This window comes from Choristoneura fumiferana, chromosome Z, assembly GCF_025370935.1.
Source record: "Choristoneura fumiferana chromosome Z, NRCan_CFum_1, whole genome shotgun sequence".
Lineage (NCBI taxonomy): Eukaryota > Metazoa > Arthropoda > Insecta > Lepidoptera > Tortricidae > Choristoneura > Choristoneura fumiferana.
Window position 1 is genome coordinate 7,814,808 of NC_133472.1, and position 25,031 is coordinate 7,839,838.

Consider the following 25,031-nt stretch of genomic DNA (forward strand, 5'->3'; position numbering starts at 1 on the left):
AGTAAATAAAAAAACTCAAAGGGTAGCATATCTATCTGTGGCGCGGACTAAAAATTCTATTCTAATCTGTGGCATATAAAAAAAACTGTGTTGTGGTATAGTGAGGTTATATTGTAAATTTTAATTTATTTATGTAATATTATTATAAGTTTACCAAATACAAATACATAAAATGAACAAACAGCTTCTAAAAATAATCAGCCCTATGACCTTGTTGTCTAGGGCGAAGGGATACGTGCCACCACCGGGTGGTATTCGATATCCCGGAGGAATAACATATTATCCCAGGTAACTTATTGGTATTATTTGACTACCCTTTACATTATGTATCCGCCTAGTCGATTATTCAAAACTTCATACGGTCATAGCCCAAAATTTAGACAAACCACATTATTGGTCATTAAAATTTGCAGTGCTGTACCATGATTGATTTAAATATAATATATTTAAATATATACGTACCTTTTATTCAAGAAAAGAACGGAAATTTTATAGTATTGAGAACTTGAAAAGACAAATAAGAAAATATTATGTATACTGTAAGGTTGGTTTACTTTGACCCATTGAAGGGCTACTTTGGCCCATATGAAAACCACATAAAAACGTGAAATAAAGATATAAAAGCGTCATCAATCAATTAACACCAACCACATAGCAGAGCCATATTCTCAAAGCAATAATAAAACCAGGACTGAGTTTGGCCCAAGGGCCAAAGTACCCTACAGTACTTAATTGCACTTTTGCAGGCACCCAGACTACAAAGATCCCGAGATAACTCCATCCAAATTGTTCAGAGTAGAGCGCATCAAAAATCTGAAGCACCAGCCTTGGTACTTGAAGCTAATCATGAAAGAATTGAAAATTGATGAACAGGTTTGTATTGTGTAAACAAAACTGGTATAATTATAATTTGTAGCTATTAAGTGAACAATTAGCACCAATAGATGCAGAATTATAAAGCTGATAGAAAATTTTGTCTGAGATGTCACAATGTTCTCGCAAATATGTGATATAAAACTTGTCTTTATGCACATTTTAAAATTCATTGTTACTTTCTGTAAATGTATTGAAAGATAGAACAGTTTTAATGAAATTACTTATTAACCCTTTTCCAGGTGTAGTGCATATAGCAACTACATAAATGCACACAAATATTCAACCTTGCTGAACTTACAATATGGTACAAATTCAATTGAAGCTGTTAAAATATTCATCTTATTTAAATTAATCCCTCATAGCTAAACAATATAAAACTATGATTAATTTTGTAGTATATCTAAATTAGTGGGGCCTGAAAAAGGGTTAAACTCTTACTAATCCTTTTTTTATAGCAGCACTGGGGTTGTATTGCCTAATGCTTCTGATGCTTACAATAGCAATCAAATGACAGTTTTTGTATGAGTAATCTGCCATTTGATTGCGATCATGAGTGTCAAAAACATTAGGCAATACAGCCTCTGATTCCGCTATTGTGTTGTCTTAGCTAATAATTATTTTTCTTCTTTCAGAACAGAGTTACAATTCTAAAAAATATCCCTGAAATAAATATGCGGCTGTGGAAAGTGAAGCATTTAATAAAAATTACACCTATAACTTTTCCTTATGGAGAACCCACTGCAGAAGACATTAAATACACAATCCTGAAAGAAAATGGCCAGTGTCTGGTGACTAAGACTTTAGCACCTAAAGAGGAACAAATTGAGGCTTTGGAACAATATGATAGCAACCAGAAGAAAATGAATTCTACAACGATAAAAAGAGATTCTAGGCATAAGTGGATGGAACCATACAGTGGTGGATTTTAGTTCTATACAGCATGTTAATTTTAGTGATAGATGAAATAAAATAGTGAATTACATGTTGGGGTTTTATTTAAAAGTAAGTAATGTCAACTGCCTACAATTTGCAGTAACACTGGGAGCATAATGTCAGCTGTACCATCAGCCAAATAAGTGGGCTATCAAACCTAAACCCTGTGGTAGTGGTCTGTCGCTAAAATCGAACTTTCAAGTTGACACATGTCTATTGGTATTATTGTTTTATGACATGCAAATGATTATCAAGGGTGGTAGACCACATATTTGGCTGATGGTACATTGTAACATGCACTGTTTGGATTTTAAAAACATTTAACGGCCACAACAAAAAAAAACAAGATTGTCCCAGATGCGCCACGAAATGCCGACATGGCCACTATGGCACTTTTTTCAGCTGTCGTGTTTTACCGACCGTGGCGGTCAAAGGGTTAAAGGAAAGGAACACAAACCCTCTATGCAAATGTGTTAAAATTAGGGTTATAACGGAGGCCTTCTTAGCGGAGGCGGATGCGGAGGCGAAACTCGTCGCCGGAGGCGGATGCGGAGGTGAAAGTGGGTGTGGAAAAAATAGTAGGTAGTTTATGCTTTATTCAACTAAAAAATCTCTAAAATTTAAAAAAAAACTGTCAAATCAAGTGCTTTGGGTCCTTTTTGTTAAACTACGTCCAATTGATCCCTCTACAATTCATAATTCACTGCCTGCATTTGAGGCAACTGTGTTTCATGCCTTTTACAGTTATTTCAGTTAGTTTGTGCTAACAATATTTTCTCATCTTACCCTAAACTGCATAAAACATCTAAAGGAAGAATAGGATGAAGTTAAATAAAATTCAATATTTCAGTTATTATTTTATTTATACATATTCTACACTAATCTTACTTCTAAAGTTATCTGTGAGTTCACCAACAAACCATCTTAGGTGTAATATTGATAACCAAATTAAGTCATTACAATATATCTACAGTTATTGTTTCAAAGGTATTCAGTATGTACTGATATTTGGTTTTTATTCATCACCTTCATCGGGGCTATGCCTTTTAGTTTTATACAATAAATAATTAAAATATTCTGGGGACTTAAAATAGTTTTCTAGAATTATTCCATGCTTATTTCCGAGGTCAAACCTGGCATCGCCCCAAGACACAACTAATGTGGGATTTAGTTTCTTGAAATCTTTTAAATGAAATTTATGCTTTTTGATGGTATTGAACAAATGGCCTCTGAATACAGCCACGTAGTTGTCTCCGTCCTGATAGAGGCGCAAGACGTATTTGCTCAAAAGAACTTTCAGTGCAATGTGAAATGCTATAAATGTTCCGAGGTACACAAGGCATTCCACAGCACTGTTGGCTATCACCACATCTGTGCCAACGACGATTGGGTTGTTCATAGTAGCTTTATCAAAAATGAACGCTGCATAATAAGCCCCGCCAAGCGCAGTACCAGCGGTGGACAGTGTCAGAAAAGTTGATATATAATTCAGCTGCACATCCATTGGCGCTTTGTATATCAACTGCCAGCGCTTGGACATACCATCGTTCTCTTGCCATCTATTTTGTGCTTCTAAAAACTTCACAGGATGCTGTGTAGCATACTTTAGGGACGATATTTTGAAAATATTTCGATGGGCTAAAATGTTCATCAATCTTACGCAGTTCATTTTCGAACCTGTGAGGCGCGAGTATTTTTAAAAGCTATCGATATTTAAAAGAGACTAGATTGTACCCATCATAAAAATATTACTTTGTTTTAAATTAATTGAAATATGTAGAAATTTGAGGTTATTCGGTGTTATCAACTGTCACATTGACAGTACACTTTTTTTAGAGTTTATGGCGTGGTAACGAGGCTTTTAAGCCACAGTACCGTTTCTTCACTTTTTACTTATGAATAAATTTTAAGGAAGATTATAGCTCCATCGAAACTATCGATGATTCCGCCAATGTCGAGGTTAAAAAAGACACTATCGGCTGGCCTTTTACTTTTTACTTAATGTTACTTCGATATCAAGACAGCTCAATCTAGGATAAGTTACTTTGGAATAATAATATATAATTAATGTAATATAGAAGTAAATGAGTAATTATACATATTTATCGTTTGATAATCCAGATCATGAATGTGTAGGTACATTTATACAGAGGGGCGGACCGGACAGCAATCAGCAAATATATTTTATACTGTGTGAAGAACATAGAACCCTACAGTAAAATGTAGGGACACATGCACCTACATGCGACACGTGTTACCGATGACAATATAAAATAGAAGATACAAGCGCGTTAGTACTGCACTAACGCCATCTTGTATCGAATAGATATTCAGCTACAAGCTTCCAACATGGGACATTGCAGTTTAGCAGGGAAGAGCTGCAATTTTTTCCCCTGAGGTTTAGTGAAATTGCAAATAAAAATTAAAATGTATCGTCATTCTGTAAAAATATTGTAATATTAAAAACTGTATAGATATTTAGTTTAAATCTTTAAAACGTGGAGTAACTTTTTACTCACTTAAAGAGGTCTGGTTGACTTGAATTATTTTATAGGTATATACTCGTACAGTCAAGGGCATAACTCAGATGGGCATAAATATATATATAGCGTCAATTAACTCAACCTTATGGTAACCGACATAAAGGTGTAAAGCATTTTTGAGGTCTTGGTACACATTTAATTTTACGCCCTTGACTGTACCGTACAGTTTAAGGTCTCTACATATTACACCGTATAATGCCATGAACGTAATGGACATTTGTATCTACCAAAAATATTATATGGATGTGTCCGCTTTAACAACATTATGAGTTGAGATGTGTTCTTAGTAATGACATTATGAGTAAAAAAATAGGAACACTGTCTGTTATGAGTTCCGATGTTAGTAATAAAAAATTATGAACAAAAAAAGTATGAGGAAAAAATATATGAAGAGTGATTTATTATTATGAACACAAATCGGTAGTAAAATAAAAAAATAGGAATAAGAATTTTATGAGAGTCATATGGACCCACAAGATAGAAATGCCGTAATAGGAACGTGTCAGACGGAGTATCACACGGAATTTCAAACGCATACATGACACGTGCCGGAGACTCATACTTTTCGATACAAAGAATATTTTTGCCTGACACGTTGCTATTACGGTCATGGTATGATACGGTGATGTGTAGAAACCTTAAAGAATAAAAACAAACATCTTGATTAAGTTTATTATTTTAATATTTTATTGAGGATGATTAAAACAGCACACGAATATCAATAAAATTGTGAGCGCATTTAAATAATATTGAACCTTAGCGAAGTTATTGTTTTTGAATTATAAAAACGGAATAATTTGTGATTTATATATATGGTCTACGTTTCCAAATACGCTCAAGTGATTGAGTGTATTGACGATCTGAGTAGAGATAAAATTTGAAACAAAATAACCAATTACTTAAATAAATAAAATATCTCGGTCGACATTAGACATAAATAAAATTTGTGCACATAAAATACTAAAAATATTAATTTAAATATGGACAAGTAAGTATATATTTTTTACAAATCATCTATTAAGACTTAAGTATTTAAAATACTTGCGCCAATGCTTATAAATTCGTATCTTAAAATGTTAAACTAACATCTTATTTCTTATAAAAGTTACAAACCTGTTGTAACAAAAAAAAATAGGAAAACATCTTTTTGTTTGACTGGCAAAAGCGTACAGCCAAAACGACAGATAAAAAAACATTAACATATACAAAACTTTTGTGCACAAGGGTGCTATTATGCAGCTTTATCTACAGATATACAATTACTCCTAAACTAAAAGTGTAACATACTGAAGTAGCATGAACAAATGTGAAAGTAAACCAGAATTAAACTTAATACCATGATAACCATAACTACATAAGAGGCTACCGGATTTGCACTTTAGGACTTTATTTAATACAAATATACATATTTTAACATATTGTCACACATTATTGAGATCGGTTATACGTGTCACATATAACATAATTGCTACACTTTGTCTATTTTATTATTGCGTTTATTACGATTATTGCGATGTACCATCACCCAAATGTATGGTCTACCACCCTAAACTTGATAATCGTTTGCACGAATGCCAATAGACGTGACGTGTCTGTCTGTCAACTTGAAAGTTCGACTTAAGCGACATCAAAGCGACATATTCATTTGACAGGAACTTGTTTAAAAAATTGATAGACCACTTATTTGGCTGATGGTACCTGAACATCTTTTTTTAATAAAGAAATGAGAGAGGTATATAAACAGTGTCGGTCTCGGTTTGTGTTTCAGCAGGGCTACTACGAAACTCGAAGTTCGTGTCGTGCGGTCCCTCTGACACTTATACTATCTAAACTTCGAGTTTCGAGTTTCGTAGTAGCCCTGCAGTTTTGGCCGATACCGAAATCTTATTCGCGGGCTATTCCTGTGACTTTTTTATTATTGCATTCATTTTAGTTTTTAGCATTTGTGAATATGTTTTTTTTATTCGACTGAATGGCAAACGAGCAATTTAAGTGGGTCTCCTGATGGTAAGATAATTGAATAGTTGGTAGGTCCAAAAAAAGTGAGTATAAATTCTCATTGATGTCAAATACCAACATTGGCACAAAAAATATCCGTTGCGCCGAGTCATTTCGGAATCAGCCATCGGAGTCATTTCTCGACGCCGATGGGTTCCGAGCGCTGCACGAAAGCCCACGAACATAATTTCGGTTTCGCTTATAGTATCGACAATACTTCTGCCGAAAGAGATACTTAATCGAAACTCTAGCTTAACGTCGATGCTCGGTCGGACACTATAAACATAAACATACGGTGCCTCGTGTTCCGCCGCATAGGTACTTGGCAATTAAATAGAGTTCAAACTAGACACAGCCTACATTTGTACACACTCATATCACACGGGTGCAGGGTGTAAACGAAATAACGTAATTGAACAAATACATTGTCATATTCACCGTAAGTATACGATTTGGCAAACGTAAAGGTTTGACTAACAGAATGAATATTCGAGTATTCCAAACATTCGGTTTGGTCTGATTACCGTCTCCAGACTATCATAAAGAAAGAACAACTCGCAAGAACTATGATCCAACTAGATTTAATTTAACATCGATAAATAACTATTCGATCGATTAACAATTTTAAGAATATTACTTGAGACGGTAACGAGGCAAAAAACGCTGAATATTGATCCTCAGCATTAAAGCGCAAACCACACAAAGGACGGCAGCGGATCCGGCGCGGTTCGAGTCCGGGCGGAGTGCGGCGGGCCTATTTACGTGGCCGTATATGAACAACATCATACCGCGGCGCCGGCGCCTCCGCGATAACAGTAGTCGACTTTACATGACCGTATCTATCGTATAACTAAGCTTCCGTCATCTGTTCAGGTCACTTTACTGTGCACTTAATACAGCGAATACAGGTCATATTGTCTAAAAATACTCGGAGCCACTTTTCAGCCAAACGGTATAGAGTGAAGGTAGAAAGAAAAGGTAAATGCGATCATAAGCATCCGCTCTTTAGACAATTACGGTCTCAAGGCCGCGATGGGCACAAGCATAATTGTTGCATGACACGAGCATATTCTATGTTATTTCCTAATCTCAAGACTTAAGTGTAAGAGTAGGATACAATAATTTCGCTGCATTACGGACTGTCAGTGTTAAATAAATTCGTATTTCGTATATTCCTCCACTGAGCAGCGTAAGTCAATGTGCACATCCACAAAACGTGCTCAAAATAATCGAGACCACCTCTTATTATCTTGGCAGTACTATGTAGATCATTTTGAGGACCAATCGCTCATCCACTTCTACTGTTGACTATACTTATACTATCTACCTATCTACGTGTTAAAATTGAAATCAAGTTAAGTATGATACGTATTTTTTAAGAATGTGTAGTATCAATCAGTTATTATTGGAATGGTTAGGAAAGACGGAACGAGATCGGATGTATTTTGAAAACGTTAAAGAACGTTCTATGGCTCTTTTTTGTATACAAATTCACTGGCTACTTTCTCAACTTGGTAAAATCACTAGGTACTAATAACTAAGTTTACAAAACTGAACTTTGTTGTTGAACAGACACAACAAAGATTTAAACTTAATTATATTAGCGACAGCCATCAGTTGGATACACACTTAAAGTAACTGCACTATAACGTATCAATTTCAATGAGTTAAAAATACTATTCGTTTCAAATAACATTTCGTCACTACTTTGAAAAAATCTCGTATCTAAAATCAATAATGTCAACAAAATTTAACCTTGACATAATGATCGTAAAGTTCACTCAGAAGAATTATTTTGAGGTACGAGTTTTTTTAAAAGTAGTGACGATTTAATGTTGTATTTAATGAAATGTTGCCAGTTTATTTTTGTTTTTAAGCATTAATTAATTTTATGAAAGCAACATCTGCTAACATGAAAGCCTATTAAATTACACAGGATCACTAGACAGACTACTTCATTACAATAACACCGTTTCAATTAAGGAAATCAGCAAAGAATCGATCAGAAATAAATGATTTTCCACAGTGCTACTATTAATAATTAAATATCCCCCTAATTTGTAAAAAAAAACGACAGATAAAGACAATAAAAGAATTTCCCGCTGATTCTCACTTTATTCTGTCTGTTTATGTGATTTTGATTGCAACTACCCTAATATTTCTATCACTCTACACTACATCTTCCATTTCTTTCGTATCACTTTTTGTTTCTTCGTATTTTGAAATCAAGTATTGTGCGAAGAAATCGTCTTTACTCAAATCGTGGTTGACTTTGGAATCTTTTTTGTAGTTGGTTGGATAATTCGATATATTGTTACTGATATTATGAAGGACGCTGGCAATATTATTGTCAATGGAATGCTTGCCTGTTTTCTTGTCGTAGAAAGGTTTTGGCTCAGGCTTGGACGGGTAGACAGCCGGCTTTATTTGTTCGTTCTTCATCCTCAAGCTTTCGGGTAAAGCTTCGGATTTCAACTTCACTAGCGACGTGTTGACGACGGAACAATCGATTTGCATCAGCGTCACGTGGTCGTTCATCGATGATTCTAAAAAAAAAGAATAAGTTACGCACGTGAGCTTCAAAGTTCTTAGTGACGAGAGTTATTATTAGGTCAATGATTTCCTGGCCAATTGATGGAACATCATTAGACAATGGCTAATAACTCGACAGTGGAGAGATGTTTGGCCTTTCCAAAAAAAAAATCACTTATTCGGTACTGACACTACTTAACCCAGGATTAGCAGTTAACTCGGAGTTACACTTAAACTAGTTTGCTGATATCGTTCGGAACTCAAAAAAAACATCGCTTTTCTTTTTCTTTCTCATTTTTAATCTTCAGAAAAACGAAGAGAACCGACAAGTACCGAGCGACATTGTACATTACAAGGTTAAGCCTGGTCTGTTCAAGGACGCCTAAGTCAACTCACCATTCCCAGTTCTAGCAGGCAAAATCAACGCCATCTTCGGGGGTCTCGTGACGTTGTGCGACACTGCCGGCAGCAGCAAATGCTCGCCTTTGCCCACGCCGACGACATAAAAAGTATCGTCTCTCCTGTGCAGCGCTTCTAGTAAAGCATTCCATTCACCAAAGTCTCCGTAGCCGAAGTCTTCGGCTGGTTTGATGGGTTTCGGGTACAGAGTCTCGTAATCAATGACAGCTGTGTCGGCGAACTCCATGTCTTTGGTACGCCGCATGCGAGGCAATCGCGGTTTCACGCGCATGTTTTTCACGTTGCGAGCGTTGAAATCGTCGAAATTGCTGTCTAGGTTTAACTTGTTGAACAGCCTGTATGAGCCGAAAATGCCGCCTGGAAAAGACATATCCAGCGCTTATTTTCTGAAGCCTATATCAACCCGAACAGTTGTTTTTGGAGCAATGTATGTCGGAAATATACGAGGTTGAAAAAGTATGAGGTTGTAAGGTCACAAAAAGTTGGGAACTTGAGTATTCGCCCTTCTAATGCCAACGTATTTTAACATTATTCATGTTCAGTTTCGAACAGTCCTTTATAACTACAATATCTATAATGAACGTACATGCGACCGCAATTTAGTATATTAGATTCTATTGTTTACTAGACTAAGAAGGATATTGCCCAGTTCCAGCAGCCAGAGTGGCGAGACGTGGCCTAGTGCAGAGCTGAGTGGCGTTTTTTGGTGGGAGGCCAAGGTTCACTTCGGATCGCTGAGCCAACGTAGTAAGTAAGTCATCATCATCATCATCCCAGCCTATATACGTCCCACTGCTGGGCACAGGCCTCCTCTCAGAACAAGAGGGCTTGGGCCATAGTTCCCACGCGGGCCCAGTGCGGATTGGGAACTTCGCACGCACCATTGAATCGCTTCGCAGGTTTGTGCAGGTTTCCTCACGATGTTTTCCTTCACCGCAAAGCTCGTGGTAAATTTCAAATGTAATTCCGCACATGAATTCCGAAAAACTCAGAGGTGCGAGCCGGGGTTCGAACCCACGACCCTCTGCTTGAGAGGCGATAGGTCAAACCACTAGGCCACCACGGCTTCAGTAAGTAAGTAAGTTTACCAAACTGCAAATCAATTTTACCATTAATTTTGTCACCAGTCATGTACTTAGGCCTCTTCTTAGGCTCGTCATAGGTCCAGTTTAGTGTTTTCCCGCGGCCAATCCATCGTTTCAGCTCTCCTGCTATCCGGATGCTCTCGTTCTGGTTGATGTTTACGAAATCACCCGGTTTCAATGTGGTATTCTGGCAGTTTGGGTTGTACGAGCTCTTATTGGCCACCTCTTTGTATGCTGTGAAGACAAAACTTTGCGTGTAACTGATAATTTATTGATAGTCCAGGTATATCTACATAATTTCATACAAATACATTCACCCGCTTTACCGTGCAAATGTAATAAACAGACGCACTCACGTACAAACTTTGTTGAAAAACATACATACTTTGGACAGTCACTTGGTATAATTTCTAAAGCATACCTGGTTCTGGTACTTCCTTGCTGTCTTCAGACCACAGCAGATGCCTCGTGTTTCCATGGGTCGTCCCAGGCCCAACCAGGGGCTTAGAGCTCCAGCTGCGACCAAATAAAATGTTAAGTCAATCATTGTATGCCATAATCTGTTTGCCGATAGTTGGTTAACTTAATATAAATGTGGCCCGCTACTTATTTTTGCGACACGAATTTTAAACGAATACTATGTATGTAAACCAGAAAACACGTGGACATCCAAACAACATACTCGTTCATTACAGAACGAAAAAAGAATAAAGACGCTGCGTCCGCTCGCTTGGCCGGGCACGGCATATAATAAGAACTAAATGCCTGGCACCATGAAACTCGGTTCGCGCGATGCTATTTCGAGATGTTAACATAACATTGTGTGGGCACAGGCCTCAAAACGTAACTTACCCAAGAATATTAAAATTCAGCGACACCATAAAAACCATCGCGCATAACACGGCGATGTTCTTTTTCGGTATCAACACCCTACCGTCGAGGCGTGGTATCTAAAAAAGAAGAAATCGAGGTTAAGACGAGGCGTTTGAATTTTAGCCAATTTTTTCTTCAATATTAATACTGTTGTTCTCCAATCCAAATTACAATTTCATACCCCATACCGCCCAATTTGATTGTCACAGTCGTGGTCGTGCAGTGGCGACCAATCAGCGAATTTAAATGTCATATTTTCAATCCACACTACACAATTCGATTGCCATGCGAGTCTAATCCAAATGGATCGTGTGGAAGGAATAAGGGTCACAAATTACCTTCCGCATCCGCGGGCAAACTTGGGCCAATTGATTTTTCAACTGCGTATTCTCGCGCCTCAGCGTTGCAATTTCGTTGTGAGCTGCAATGAGTTGGTGTTGAAGCGACAACACATAGTCTTTCTTCTTTTGACGAGATTGACAAGCTGATTCACTGCAACATGTTTATTTAAGAGTAAATTGGATATATTTTAAAGAATCGGGCATTTGACACCAATTGGTTGAATAACTAAATGAGCCAATCGCAAGCAAGACGCAGGTGGTAGGACCTTGTGCAAGGTCCGCCCGGATTGCTACCACCATCTTGCTCGCTAATCCTGCCGTGAAGCAGCAGTGCTTGCATTGTTGTGTTTCGGCGTGGAGAGTAAGACAGCCGGTGAAATTACTGGCACGTGAGGTATCCCATCTTAGGCCTCTAGGTTGGCAGCGCGTCTGCAATACCCCTGGTGTTGTAGATGTTTATGGGCGGTGGTGATCTCTTACCATCAGGAGACCCACTTGCTCGTTTGCCTTCCAGTCGTATAAAAAAAAAAACGGATCTCTCGATAGTAACGCCATCTATCGATATTTCGCCTGTCAAGATACTCTCATTAGGTACCATTTTTGCCAAAACGCCATTTCCGCATGGAACGAATATATGTGGCAATAGTGATCTGTTTCGTCACTCAATTGCCAACTCAAATAATTGTTTATTGGTTCCAATCCAAAGCAACTAAAAAACTAATTTTACAGTTAAAATTAAATGTTTTTTACGAGAATCGAATCATAATTTCAAATCTAATTTAATATAATAATGGTGTTATAATACCCCAGTCTCACTACCAAACAGCGTGGGGTAATAGACGCTCAGAGACGTCAACGGATGCGTCGAAAGAGTAATTCAAACCTTGGAGAATACAAATATGATATAATTATACTATTACGCCGTTGTCACATTATTTACCGATTCTTAATCATCCTCTGCTGTTTTTTGAGCGCCTTGATTTCGTCTTCACTTAAGTTTGATAGGTCCACAGAACACAGGTTGTAGTCGTCGGTCGTTGACATTTTTTGTTGCACTACGGAGCCGTTAGGGCTCCCGTTGACCACTGCAGGGTATAACACAATATTGTTTCTAGGAGGTGACACCTGAAATATATAGGAATGAAAAAGTTTAATACGTCGTAATAAAAAAATCCGTATCAATTCTGTATTACGCCGTAGTCAGAAACAGTCTGGATCACAAGTAAAACCACTTAATATGGGCATGTTACCGCGAAGTTTTGTACCCCAAAAGGAAAAGCGGAATCCTTATATTCACCTTGTTTGGTATGTTTATGCAAGACTACGAGTACTTAGTAAAAAATAACCACCTTCGAATGGTATTCTCGTGTGACATATGATTTTAATAATTGGCCCCCTGATTAAAAAAAAAGATTTATTAACATTTTCACTGACTGCAAAGCACTTACTTTTCTTTGGCAGGTAGCTCTTTGTGGTAAAGGTGATATGGCTATCTTTCTCGAACTAGCACTGTCAGGTACAACATTGTTTTTATTCTCCATGACTAGCGTAGGTACTTTCTTCTGGTCAACCACCAATTTGATTTGCTGATTGATCATCGCCTGATCTTTTGTTATGCTCGGGAAGCAATGTTCGTTGACTACTCTAAAATAGTTGTAGGTGTTCATGAGGCTCCCGTTCCCTACGAAAATTGTGATATTTTTAGAAACATCTTTTAGATCAACTTTTTCTTGTACCACTCTTCCATGGTTAAGTCCATTAGGCAACCCTTTAAAACGATGACTTTCTAGCCAAAAACAAAAAAGTTGAAGTTGAAGTTTGATGACTTTCTATAAGTTTTCTATGATCTAGAAATCATCAAACTTACATTTTTGTCGTAACTTGAAACCTATTGTTTTATGGACTATCTCCTTAGAGAGACAAGAAAAAATAGACCACAGTAGTACCAACTATCATCACACACACTAATAGGATTAATGTGGCTAAAAGAAAACACAGAGATACTATTACAGATCCTCTATAAGGCATATATTGCTAAGGAAAGTAAATCGCATCGTCTTTTGTTTTTCCAAATAATACAATTTAGAGCTCGTTCCCACTTGTCGGGTGTCGGATCCGTTTCGTATCGGATGTCAGCCATTTCTATAGAAAATCGTGTCGGGAAAGTGTGAATAGCTTCATATAAAATGTTCTGGCACTGAAACATCCACATCCAGTTAAAATCTGGGCCCGACATTCAACAAGTGGGAACCAGCTCTTAGAGTTATTCAAGGCTGCAGTGAAAAGGCTGTTACGGTGAGTTATACTTTCTACATTCGTCAATCGCTGGTCAGTTTTAAATGGGTACACTACATAAACGATTTTAATTTTAGAACTCTGGCATTCAATCGCAATTAATTAAACTACTAACATTATCAGTATAAGACTGTAACTAACATGAAGTGTATGGGACTAGAGCCTGAAATAAACGTTAAATTATTATTATTATTATAATAATTATACGAAAAACGAAATTCCAAGTCGGAATCACGAACTTCAAAATACTGATTTTTATAACTCCGAATGTTTTAAAACTATTCTATGACTTATTCCGATTCTTCATAAATCCGAATTAGCGATGTCATGTCGAAAAATTGATAATCGGAATACTGTACTTCGGGCCAATAACATTTCGTGGTTTTCATTCTTCGGAGTTATAAAAATCGTATATTAAAAAAATCGGAATATATGTCTTAGGAATTGTGAAAATCGGAGTTTTAAAAATCGGAATTAGCAAATTCGGAATAAAATATTTCGGAGTATTTGGGTGTTCCCGTTTTAAATGAATACCAAGACCTTACCTTTTGAGACTTGAATAGAGTTCCTTTCAACATGCTGTGTCTTTTTTGGGGTCTCATCATAATCCGCATTTTCCATTTTTATTCCCTAGAATAATAATAAAATAAAATTAGGTACCAGAATAATACAGAACACCTAATTCAATAAGGTAGATGACACCATTAAAAAAAGAATGAGAAGACGCAAATGTATTAAAAAGACTCAGATTTTTAGATTTTTAATTGCTTTGTAACAAATAAACGGTTAGTCGATTAAATTGGCAAATAAGTCATCACACATTACATATTTTAATACAAAATCAACGGGAGAATCGTATTTTTTTCCTACAGTTACCTGCATTAATATCTGCCACATACTACCAGCCTTAGAAATAGATTCGAGTCATCATCATGATTATCATGTCAGCCGAAAGACGTTCACTGCTGGACATAGGCCTCCCACAACTCTCCACTCAGACCGCTCTTGTGCTTTACGCATCCACCGCGATCCCGCGATTTTAACCTGGTCGTCGCTTCATCTTGTTGGAGGCCTACCGACAGCTCGTCTCCCGGTCTGCGGACGCCATTCGAGAACCTTCTGACCCCATCGGCCATCAGGCCTGCGAATAATGTGCCCTGCCCACTGCCACCTCGGTAACCTTAGTTCTAATGCGGATATCATCATTTCTGATTCTATACCGCAGAGAAACCCCGAGCATAGCCCTCTGAGTGACTTTGAGCTTCCTCATGAGGCCGATCGTTAGCGCTCACGTCTCAGATCCGTAAGTCATCACATCACTAGCAATACACACTGGTCAAAGACTTTTGACTTCAAACACTGCGGTAATTTGGACGAAAAGACATTACGAAGCTTACCGAACGTCTCGACTCGGATGAGTCGGATACGACGAGTGATCTCTTTCTCGAAGTTGGACCTACCTAGCTTGAGCGTTTGTCCCAGGTATACATAGTCGTCAACAACTTCGAGCGCAGAGCTTCCGACTATTACGGGAGTTAGCACAACATGGACATTAGACTAGACATGACTTCCGTCTTGTCCATGTTCATTTTCAGGTCAACTCGGTCGGAAACTGCTGAGGTCAGCAAGCATAGCAGTGAGCATAGAAATAGAGTCGTATCAGATATTAAAGCAGGTGACGTACAAAGTATGACAGTTGATTGGTGTCAAATACCCTAAACAAAACAAAGTTGTCACCTCTATTTTAATGACTCCATTTTCTATAGCTACCACAGGTCTGACGGGTCCACTCCTTTCGTGAGGTCTCACATTCGGAAGTTCTACAGGTGGAATGGAATTTTGAGGATCTAAAAGTAAAGTATGTACTCCTTTTACTGAACCAAATTATACTACAACTAAATTATTTTGAGAGGAGGCTTGTACCCAGCAGTGGGTAAGAATATGCAGAGTTTAAAATTATGATAAACTAAATATACGCTGCTAGGGACAAGTACCACAACCCATATCTCCCCGTGAGTGTCTTATCCTCCTAACGCCCAGATTCCTTTCTAAAGGACTTATTGTAATTTGAACATCAAACTCTATCATAAATGACATGAAATATTATGTTCATCAATAAATAAAAAATACTTGGGCGTTAGGAGGATTAGGTGACTAAGGGACCAGAGGCCATCCATATTGTCCAACACGCTGATGTTCGCGATTGCATTCACTATCTTTTTCTACCCTCGTCTTATGCCGTGTCACAGAAAGAAGTGGTGAAAACGATTGTGATTCCAAGCGTGTTAGACAATATGACCTCAGATATCTCTAATTGAAAATAGATAGATATTATTTACAACAAAAACTATAACTTACTATCACACATTTTATAAACATTCTTTGAAATGAATGAACTTCTCTATAAATGTTCCCAAACAACTTACCACATTTTTGCAAAAACTCTTCTATATCTTCTAATCCTAAATTATTTGGTGGTTCGTCATTGTAATTGGTGATCCAGTCAAATGGCGAGATGGTGGAATCTCTCGCAATTGCATTAGAAGAGCTTATGAAAAAAAATGTGATTAAAATTGAATAAATGCTTTTATATTATAATCAGTAACATTGTATTGCAGTCATTAGTAGTATTGTAGTGTATACACGTGTATGTAACATGTTACATAGATTTTTCTAAAATATTATATTATGTTATCTTGTACTGCAAATTATTAAATAAATGATCTTATCTTATCTTAGTATATTTAGGAATTAGAAGGAAAAACAAAACCTTACTTTTTGGAATCATCGTCACTGCTAGAATCTGAGTTGCTGCTCTCGTTGCTTGATGACTTAGTACTCTGAAGAGGTGAAATGGGGGGCACCAGGAATGGTGCAGCATCAGCAAGGATTTCGCTCGGAGATGCATTTGTTGCGTCCAATATTGATGACCATTGATAGTCTTTTGTCAGCTGATCAAGGAAGTCATCGCCTGAAAATAACAGAATGAGTTGATTGTCTATTATAGTTAATATTGGTTTACCTAGAGAATAAGCTAATGGAACAAAAGAAAGTTGGGGGTGAAAAATGATAATTGTTTGAAATTAAAATTAGGTTTCTTATTTTCTGCAGTAGTTTAAGTTAAAGTCTCTTGACATTGGCATCAACTTAGTTAGATGGACATTTTTAAGTAAGAATATAAATTTTGAACATGAAACTGCCGTGAGACTCACTCATATTAAAGAGTGAGTTATCCGTTACAATATCATTTAATAAGAATAAAAACAATAGTCAAAAAATTTACAACTAAAATACAAAATGATTAATAGGTAACTAGTTTATATTGAATTCAATAGTCATAGTTGTACCTATGCAATCACCTCACTATTTAATTAATTGTGTCTACACAATTTGTTTAAATAATTGCGTGTTAGAATGTCTACTCTTGTTTCTGATGTCCTTTTAATTGTTCAAATGTTAACTGGAAGAGATCGCTTTAAGGGATAAGTTGGCCTTTGTACAACTCTTTCTCTTGTTAACTGTTATTTTTATATGTTTTATGTACAATAAAGGGTTATACAATACAATACAATTGGAATTAATGTAATGTTATTGTTAAAACTGGATAAATCATCATCCTATATTTATAATATGAACTAGATATATATGGGAAATTCCCGTAAGTCATATATCTAAATAACTACTCACAACTTAGTTTTAACCCATTTAACAATGACAAAGTATTTTTTATAAGTTTTATAAAGTTTTGAAAGAGGCTGTAAGCTCATAGACTAAAACATTAGTAGGGTGACAAATAATTTCTATTAAAAATAATGTTTGAAAAAAAGTTTGGGCCCATGTTAATTACATACTAGAAAAAAAAAACAATACCCGTCATGCGAACAACAATTATTTTTTTTTAATTTCGCATAAACCCTACCTATGTTAAAAGGTAATTGAAACTCGTAACAATAATTGGCAATTAACAGGTACTTCGTTACACCCATGGTAGCGCGCGGGGCGTCCCACACCACAGGTTAAAAATCATCATGCATAGTATCACTATACCATTAACTGAAAATTTGAAGAAATTTGAGAAAAGTTAGCCATTTGAGATATTATACATTATGTTTCACAACCCTAATCCAATAAGACTAATGTCACAATTAAAAAATAAATAATAGGAAATGGGGTTTTTTTTCCAGCTAGTTTCTGTTTCATGACATAATAAAAAAGATTTTCCAGTAAGATTATATGATTAACAGTATGCCTATATATGTATATTGTAACACAGTAATGCTATCTTATCACAACATTCTACAGATAATGAAACGCAAAACAAATGTTGCAGGCAGGATACAAACAGAAAGCGTGACCAAGGACACACTACGCACGGAAGTAATAAAATAACACTGATAATAATTAAAAAACTGTTATTGTTACCATGCTAACTTGGAAGCAAACAGCTTAAAATTACAATTATCTATTATATTACGAAACAAAGAAAATTCACACTTTTATTTATATGTTTAGTGGAAGCCGGAACAAGTGCACAGCACAAAAAGTAATACATACCATAGAAGAAGTCTTTGCTCTCAAGCAAAGTATCAACATCCATCGAGGAGTTCTGAAATGTATTTATTTGCACACACAAAAGACCAAATAAATTAAAAAAATTGCATCTCAAGTGAAATGCGCTGCACGTCGTAATGCGAATGCGATCAATGCAAAAATGTCAAATGTCAAAGTCAAATTGATGTCATATGTCAACTACTTTCCAATTTTTTTTATTTACTCCAATAAAAAGGAAGAAATTCATATCCATACAACCAACCTCAAGCATAAAATGGAGTTTTCCACTGGAGTTTTCCGCGTATATTGCACCCACCTGCTAAAATTTATTCCGTACTTTAGTCCATTGTAAAGGTTGCCTGGAAGAGATCGCCATACAACGAGGAAACGCAGCCAGCCTTATGGGCACCCTGCCCAATAACAACGACTTGGACGATATTTGTAAATATAGATTTTTAAGATTATAGTTAGTTTTAGTTCTTTTTTTATTTATTTCTGTAAATTATATGTTCTTTTTTTATATATTATTTGTTTGTTTATAAATAAAAATCTTCAGTTATTTTACCTTGTATATTGTTAAAATGCCAATATTCCTCTAAAGTTGACGTTCTCAGCCGTTTTAGCTCCCAAATATTCAACAATCTTGACAACCTGCTTGAAAGCCTCGATTCCAGGCATGAAGAAATGTTAAAAAAGATGACAGCTAAAATGTTGCTATACTACCATCTCATTGGAAATTATGGCTATTTATAAACGAAACGGTCCGAGGTTTACATAATTAACTTAATTTCTTTTTCTCCAAGATAAACAATTGCTCAGTTGGCGATCAAACATTTTGCATGCATGAGAAGGACAGTATGATCTCTCTTCCGCCAGTGTAAAAATAATATTCTAAAATATTGGCCGATATTTAGTGAGCATAACCATTATCCTGACTTGAAGGATTTCCTTATCATTATTAACTATATACTTTGAGCCGCTGGCTACTACATAATTTTGGCTATTTGGATTGTTTTACCTGGCAACACCCGACAACCACTTTGTCACTTTATTAGGCTTTGCTCTATCGATTACCTACCTAGGCTAGCTAGCTAGCCTAATTTTAACTAGGTCCTGCATTTGCTAATATCGTAGTATCCCTTATTAGTTTGCTTTCTACGTCAAATACATTAAAGTATCTACATATAAGTTGAATAATGAGAGACGCGGGTAGCTAGGAGTACGCGAGTGTTAACTGTTGTTAACGTGATCGAGTTCCGGTTGTTGTTAATATAATGTGAGATTCGGTTTCGCAAGGACCGGTCTGATAATGGCTGGTGCCGAAGATATCACCGAGTTCATCTTCCGCCCTCAGCAGCATTTCGACGCTAAATGGCTGAACCCCGAACTGCAAGAGGCGCTGCTTTGCCCTCAAGCGTTGGAATACCTTTACAATACTCTGCTGCAGGATAGTGAAGTGTTTGTACAGAGTAATAGAGGGTTGCTCAATAAGGCAGGCATAACGGCCAAGCTAGGAGACAACGGAAAATATTACTGTGGATTACGCGTAAGTTTTTGTTTCCTTACCTGCCTATTGTTGATTGCAAACTGTACATGGCTCCTGAGGAGTTGGAATAAACAGCTGATCTGCTAATAATAATCATAATAAATAAATAAACAAAAAGTAAATCTATATTAGATGTATGGGTGGTTAAGAACAGTTGAGTTTTTGGCTTGCTTGCAACAGTTGTTGTTCATGTCCTTCTAAGTATGTATATTTTCATAAAAATAGTGATCACCCTCTTACTTTTTGAAATCATAAACATGATACACGATTTGAATACAAGCACTTTTGCTTGCTGTTTTTGCATAATAATTCAGCCAACATACTCCGTTTCAAGTCAATCTGATCATTAGAAGCAGGTAAAATCTGACGTGAAAAATTTGATCTAAATCAATAGAGCAAAGGCAACCAACATTTGCATTTTCATTGTTGCAAGTTAGTTAAAAAGCTAGTAAAAATTATATATCTTACTAACAAGTTCTGAAGTTTTGTAGTCTCTGTAAATATAAATAAAAAAAAAACATTTTATATTGTAAAGCTGCGATTATCCATACATATATGGATACTTACAGTACAGCATATGGATACTGAGGAGTGTGACATTAGTTTGTAATATGGTATTGGACTATTTTGTATATGTTTTATAAATTAAAACTACACAATGCCTGTTATCGAATAGAAAAACAATTTTTAAGCTACCTTTACAAATCACAAAGTTATAAAGGTTTGAAATTCAAGATTAGACAGAGAAAGACATGCTGGCATTTGATGTCACATGCCAGTACCACCATACTTGCTGCATAGAGAAAAGCATTTGAGAAAGAGACAGGTATATAGATTTTTCAAAAAATCACTATAAATCCAATTTTCAACCGATTTAAATTTTCTCTTCGCTAAACACTATCTGTAAGTATATAGATTTTCATAATAATATTAAGATATGGCAAAATCAGGAGTTGTCAAATACCGTATTAGCCCTTTTGGAATTCAAAGTTATTTTGTACCATATGCTTATATTTTATTTTTAACATACTTTAATCTAACCACTTTATGAGACGAAAAAGGGCTTGGTTTTATGAATTTCAGATTATCCAGGCTGTACTGTACAATTTTTTTTATTGTCTGTACTATTGTTGATCAAATGATTCCTACCAAATTACAAATTGAATTATTGAAAGTGGTTTTAGACTTGAACAAAGATATGAAGACAATTTACATACAGCCAGTTAAATGAATGGCTTTTAAAAGAAAGAAGGAATTGTTAGTATGTACAATAACAATACAAGCTACAGAAGCAATGCTACAAATTATTAAAACTTATATCTGACTTAAAGATCTAAATAGTACATGTACATTCAAGGAAACAATCATGTACAGTCAAGGAAACTGAATCACATACCAGGGTGGAACCTTTACATAATCAATTTCGCTATGATTTCTTTGGCAGACGTATGGGATGTCAACATGACATTAGTAGCACAAAGGTTCCACCCTAGTACATGGTTCAGTTTCCTAGATTGTAGGTACTGAAATTGCCTTAATTAGGTAGCTAACACTTATCAGTTATCATTGTTCCTGTTTTCAGATTTTGACATGCACTTGCTGCGATGGACTGTGTGGTCCTCATTCAGGCTGTGCTTGCCTTCCCTGTTCTACTCTATCTGCGGAGGAGGAGCTCCGAATTGCCATGAAGGAGAAACAGCTCACACCTCAGCCATCCGCTCAGATACTAGATGAACTTAAATGGAAATTAGATCCAGGTAACACTTACATTGTTTTTATTCTTTGAATTTGTTTCTTGAGCTAAGGATGAATCAGACTTGCATGGATGTTCTGAACAAATTAGTAAGCAATCAGATTTTTTTTTAAATCTTGTATTTGATGAGGCTTAAGTGTTTAGATGCTGCTGAGATGGCAATGTTGCATTTTTTTTTAAAACCGTTTATAAACATTTGTTTGTTATTAAAGAATATAAAAGTCTATCACAAATAATTATTGGAGTAGACACTATTAAGAACAATTCTATCAGACCACATTTTTAATTTTCATTAAATTTTTATGGAATAATCGAAAAAACTAACAAAAATGCAACATTGCCAGCTCAGCAGGTATAAACGCTCTTAAGTACACTTAGGTGACTATATCAGCCTCATAGGGAATTTTCGAAACAGAACCATCAAATATGCCTCTGCTCAGATCCAGATTCTCTGGCTAGAAAAGTGTGTTGAGGAATTTGTACATCTTTATCACGTCATTTGATAATGGGCTACTCAGGACCAATTCACTCCACCAAGAATAAGTTGACAATAATATTTTGTGAATCAGTGAAGATCCCCGAATTTTTAAGTTCTACTTATATGAATGTAAAGTACCTATATACTTTGATTCCCATATATTTTCAATTGGGTGAACTAAGAAACCCTAATTTTTCATAGCACCAAAGGATTGTAAACCTGAGTATTTCAGCTGATACCTTCATGTGTTCCTGAGAAAAGGGTCTTAATAATGATTCTTCCCTAAAAGGAAAAAGGAACCCATTTTGTGGCATTGTTTCATAACTATCTGTTTTTTATTTGACTTCTTTGCCTACACACATATACCAGATTTCAAATCAATTTCAGATCACCAGGAGTGGGTCAAAAGTAACTTATAAGATTTGAAGCAAACAAAAAAATTAACAAATATGCTTATAGACAATGTTTGTATGTTTGTCCGACTTTCACGTCGAAACAGAGCGACGGATCGACGTTATTTTGGCATAGAGATAGTTTATGGGCCAGAGAGTGACATAGGCTACTTTTTATCCCGGAAAAATGCACAGTTCCTGAGGAAACAGCGCGCGATAAGATAACCGAATTCCACGCGGGCGAAGCCGCGGGCAAAAGCTAGTTTGAGTATATTTGTTTGTTTGTTACGCTTTCGCGCTTGAAGTACTCAACCGATCATGATGAAACTTGGAATGGAGATAGTTTGAGACCCTGACAAAAGACATAGGATAAAGAGACAGTATTAATCCCAGAAAATTCTGTGGTTCCCGCGGGCGCGCGATAAATGAATTCGTCGCATATAAAGTAGCGAAAAAAAATCTCTTAAATAACCCAAGCCAAAAATGACGAGATTTTGGGTAGTTGTTTGAGTTTTTTGTTGGTGATACCTACAGTGGCAGACTAACAGCGAGACATAACGGGCGGCTCGTGCTTAGTCCGCCACTGGATACCTAATTTCTTTAAAGAAACTCACTGCACACCCTCATTAAACTTTTATTTATTGCTGTATCTCTCAACTTACAGGTCCGGAGTGCCTCAAAAATCTTCTCAAGTCATTAATATTCGAGCAACGCTACAGAGCACTGAACACGGCTGTAACCGTTCCTTACGTAGCGCAAATACGGCGGCTGATAGTCCTATGCAAGCGGCATCTTGTTGCTGTTATAAGGTACCTAACATATCAAGACACGTAAGTAATCGCAATGCGATGTAATAGTCTATATAGCTAACTAGATGTTAATAGATCACATCAGCAGGGCGAAAACAACTGTTCCATCTCCAGTCTGTTTTATTTTATTCAATCAATATACTGCTAAACAAACTAAAGTGAGACCGACTATCATTATTATTGAATAAATGTTTTACAGTCATTTATAATGAAAATTTGATGTATTGCTGGTTCATTGCTATTGGTTTATATTGGTTCATGGTAGTGTGTATGTAATAGAACTTCGCAGAAGGGTAACAATAATTTTTCCCTTTCCTAGGTTGTCTGTAGGTATCTATTTTGAATTAGTAATGCCTTTGTTTTTTATGATAAGGTCGTTAATCGTTTGGCATGCGGTGATAGCCGTTTCGGAACTTCATATCATTCATTCAATCAAAAGTGACTTTTGCGACTTTCTGGCGGTTAGTGCCGGCACCCGCCGCCAGATGGCATATCTTTTAACTACCTACCATACATTCTCATGTAGTTATTCAGAACTTCAAAAAGTGAGAAGTTTTATTTTTGTATGTATTTTGTTGTGTGTGTGTGTATGTATGTTTGTTCACTGAATACATCGGATTTGGTTGGATATAGATTTTGATGTTCCTTGTTAGATGTTGTTGATTAGATTTTTGACGTTTTGATGTCCCAGAATGGGTTGAGTTATATCACAGCTCTTTTATTAATGTGTTAATGCAGAGAGCTCTTAGCCGTCTTTATGTCGCTAGATTTAATAAAAATACCTATTTTATAAGTCGTTGCTTTGTATTACATGTTAAATATTGAAGTTCATCGTATCTATGCATGTGTGGCGCGCCACCTCTGTAAACCCATGTTATGCAAAGCGGAGTGTAAGACGTAAATGAAGAAGTATACAAATAGTGGCACCGTCACGTGTCAAAGTTGCTTGTTGCGAAAGTTTATGTTAGATTAACACCCTGTTTCACCAACCATTGATTAAATTTATCTGACGGAGAAGTGTGATGCCGTCTCTGTTTGTTTTGTTCGAATAGACGGAGACGGCATCACCTTTATCCGTCAAATAAAATTAATCAATAAATGGTGAAGCAGCCCCTAAATGTGTCAAAAATGTAGAACCCTTGGTGTAAGAACCGTTTTAGCTTTAGTGGTTATCTGGACATCGCAGTAGGAGACATCGAGTCTTTCAATGAGGCTGGCATAGTCACACAGGTGCACATAAGCCTAAAAAAAATAGAAAAAATAAATAAAAAGCTTTGGTGGTAACGTTACGGTGTTAACAAGCCAAAGCTGTATTGTATTGCCGGCCGGCTCCATAAAGTGTTAACTTTAAGATGTGGTTTTTATAACTTAAAAACTGCATGCTATATGTTAAAGTTAGTTGTTTCGCGAAAGTAATTTGAGATATAAGCGGCAAAAAATCTGGCCCTCAAATGTATGCTGAATCAGGAATTTTCTATGAAGGGTGGGCCAAATTTTTTGCCGCTGAGTATATTATTTTGATGATAACCTAGCGGTGTCAACAAGCCAATGTATCGAGTTTTTCAATGCCAGCTATGAGAGTTAAAGCGTAAACTGCATTTGGTGG

The 25,031-nt window shown here is 36.3% G+C and overlaps 4 protein-coding genes across 4 annotated transcripts in view; 2 read left to right on the forward strand and 2 right to left on the reverse strand.

Annotated features, from left to right (window-relative positions):
- The first annotated feature begins 83 nt into the window (after positions 1–83).
- Positions 84–1,858, forward strand: mRpL30 (mitochondrial ribosomal protein L30). Its single transcript, XM_074111305.1, has 3 exons — positions 84–288; positions 747–873; positions 1,509–1,858. Exons 1-3 carry the CDS (start codon positions 173–175, stop codon positions 1,803–1,805), a joined length of 540 nt encoding a protein of 179 aa, XP_073967406.1. The 5' UTR covers positions 84–172; the 3' UTR covers positions 1,806–1,858.
- Positions 1,859–2,653: 795 nt separating this feature from the next.
- On the reverse strand, positions 2,654–4,923 carry LOC141445478 (uncharacterized). The gene has a single exon (XM_074111321.1). The coding sequence runs from the start codon at positions 3,476–3,478 to the stop codon at positions 2,825–2,827; it is 654 nt and encodes a 217-aa protein (XP_073967422.1). The 5' UTR covers positions 3,479–4,923; the 3' UTR covers positions 2,654–2,824.
- A 93-nt stretch (positions 4,924–5,016) lies between these two features.
- On the reverse strand, positions 5,017–18,602 carry Atf6 (bZIP_ATF6 domain-containing protein ATf6). Its single transcript, XM_074111313.1, has 13 exons — positions 18,451–18,602; positions 16,672–16,867; positions 16,323–16,444; positions 15,634–15,743; positions 14,442–14,526; positions 13,050–13,282; positions 12,542–12,726; positions 11,599–11,752; positions 11,240–11,337; positions 10,809–10,903; positions 10,412–10,621; positions 9,279–9,659; positions 5,017–8,896 (listed from the first exon to the last, which is right to left on the reverse strand). Exons 1-13 carry the CDS (start codon positions 18,491–18,493, stop codon positions 8,520–8,522), a joined length of 2,289 nt encoding a protein of 762 aa, XP_073967414.1. The 5' UTR covers positions 18,494–18,602; the 3' UTR covers positions 5,017–8,519.
- A 902-nt stretch (positions 18,603–19,504) lies between these two features.
- LOC141445504 (probable E3 ubiquitin-protein ligase HERC2) overlaps positions 19,505–25,031 on the forward strand; it is a 124,209-nt gene continuing 118,682 nt past the window's right edge. The window contains 3 exon segments of the mRNA XM_074111345.1: positions 19,505–19,993; positions 21,576–21,750; positions 23,281–23,425. Of these exon segments, the coding sequence (XP_073967446.1) occupies positions 19,757–19,993; positions 21,576–21,750; positions 23,281–23,425 (557 nt within the window). The 5' untranslated portion in view covers positions 19,505–19,756.

Coding starts and splice junctions, on each gene's coding strand:
- mRpL30 (XM_074111305.1), top strand. CDS start 173: ATGAACAAACAGCTTCTAAAAATAATCAGCCCTATGACCTTGTTGTCT. Junction 289..746: donor GGAATAACATATTATCCCAG/GTAACTTATTGG, acceptor GCACTTTTGCAG/GCACCCAGACTACAAAGATC. Junction 874..1,508: donor AATTGAAAATTGATGAACAG/GTTTGTATTGTG, acceptor TTCTTCTTTCAG/AACAGAGTTACAATTCTAAA.
- LOC141445478 (XM_074111321.1), bottom strand. CDS start 3,478: ATGAACTGCGTAAGATTGATGAACATTTTAGCCCATCGAAATATTTTC.
- Atf6 (XM_074111313.1), bottom strand. CDS start 18,493: ATGGATGTTGATACTTTGCTTGAGAGCAAAGACTTCTTCTATG. Junction 10,904..11,239: donor CTGAATTTTAATATTCTTGG/GTAAGTTACGTT, acceptor ATTTGGTCGCAG/CTGGAGCTCTAAGCCCCTGG. Junction 8,897..9,278: donor GCCTGCTAGAACTGGGAATG/GTGAGTTGACTT, acceptor CTTTTTTTTTAG/AATCATCGATGAACGACCAC.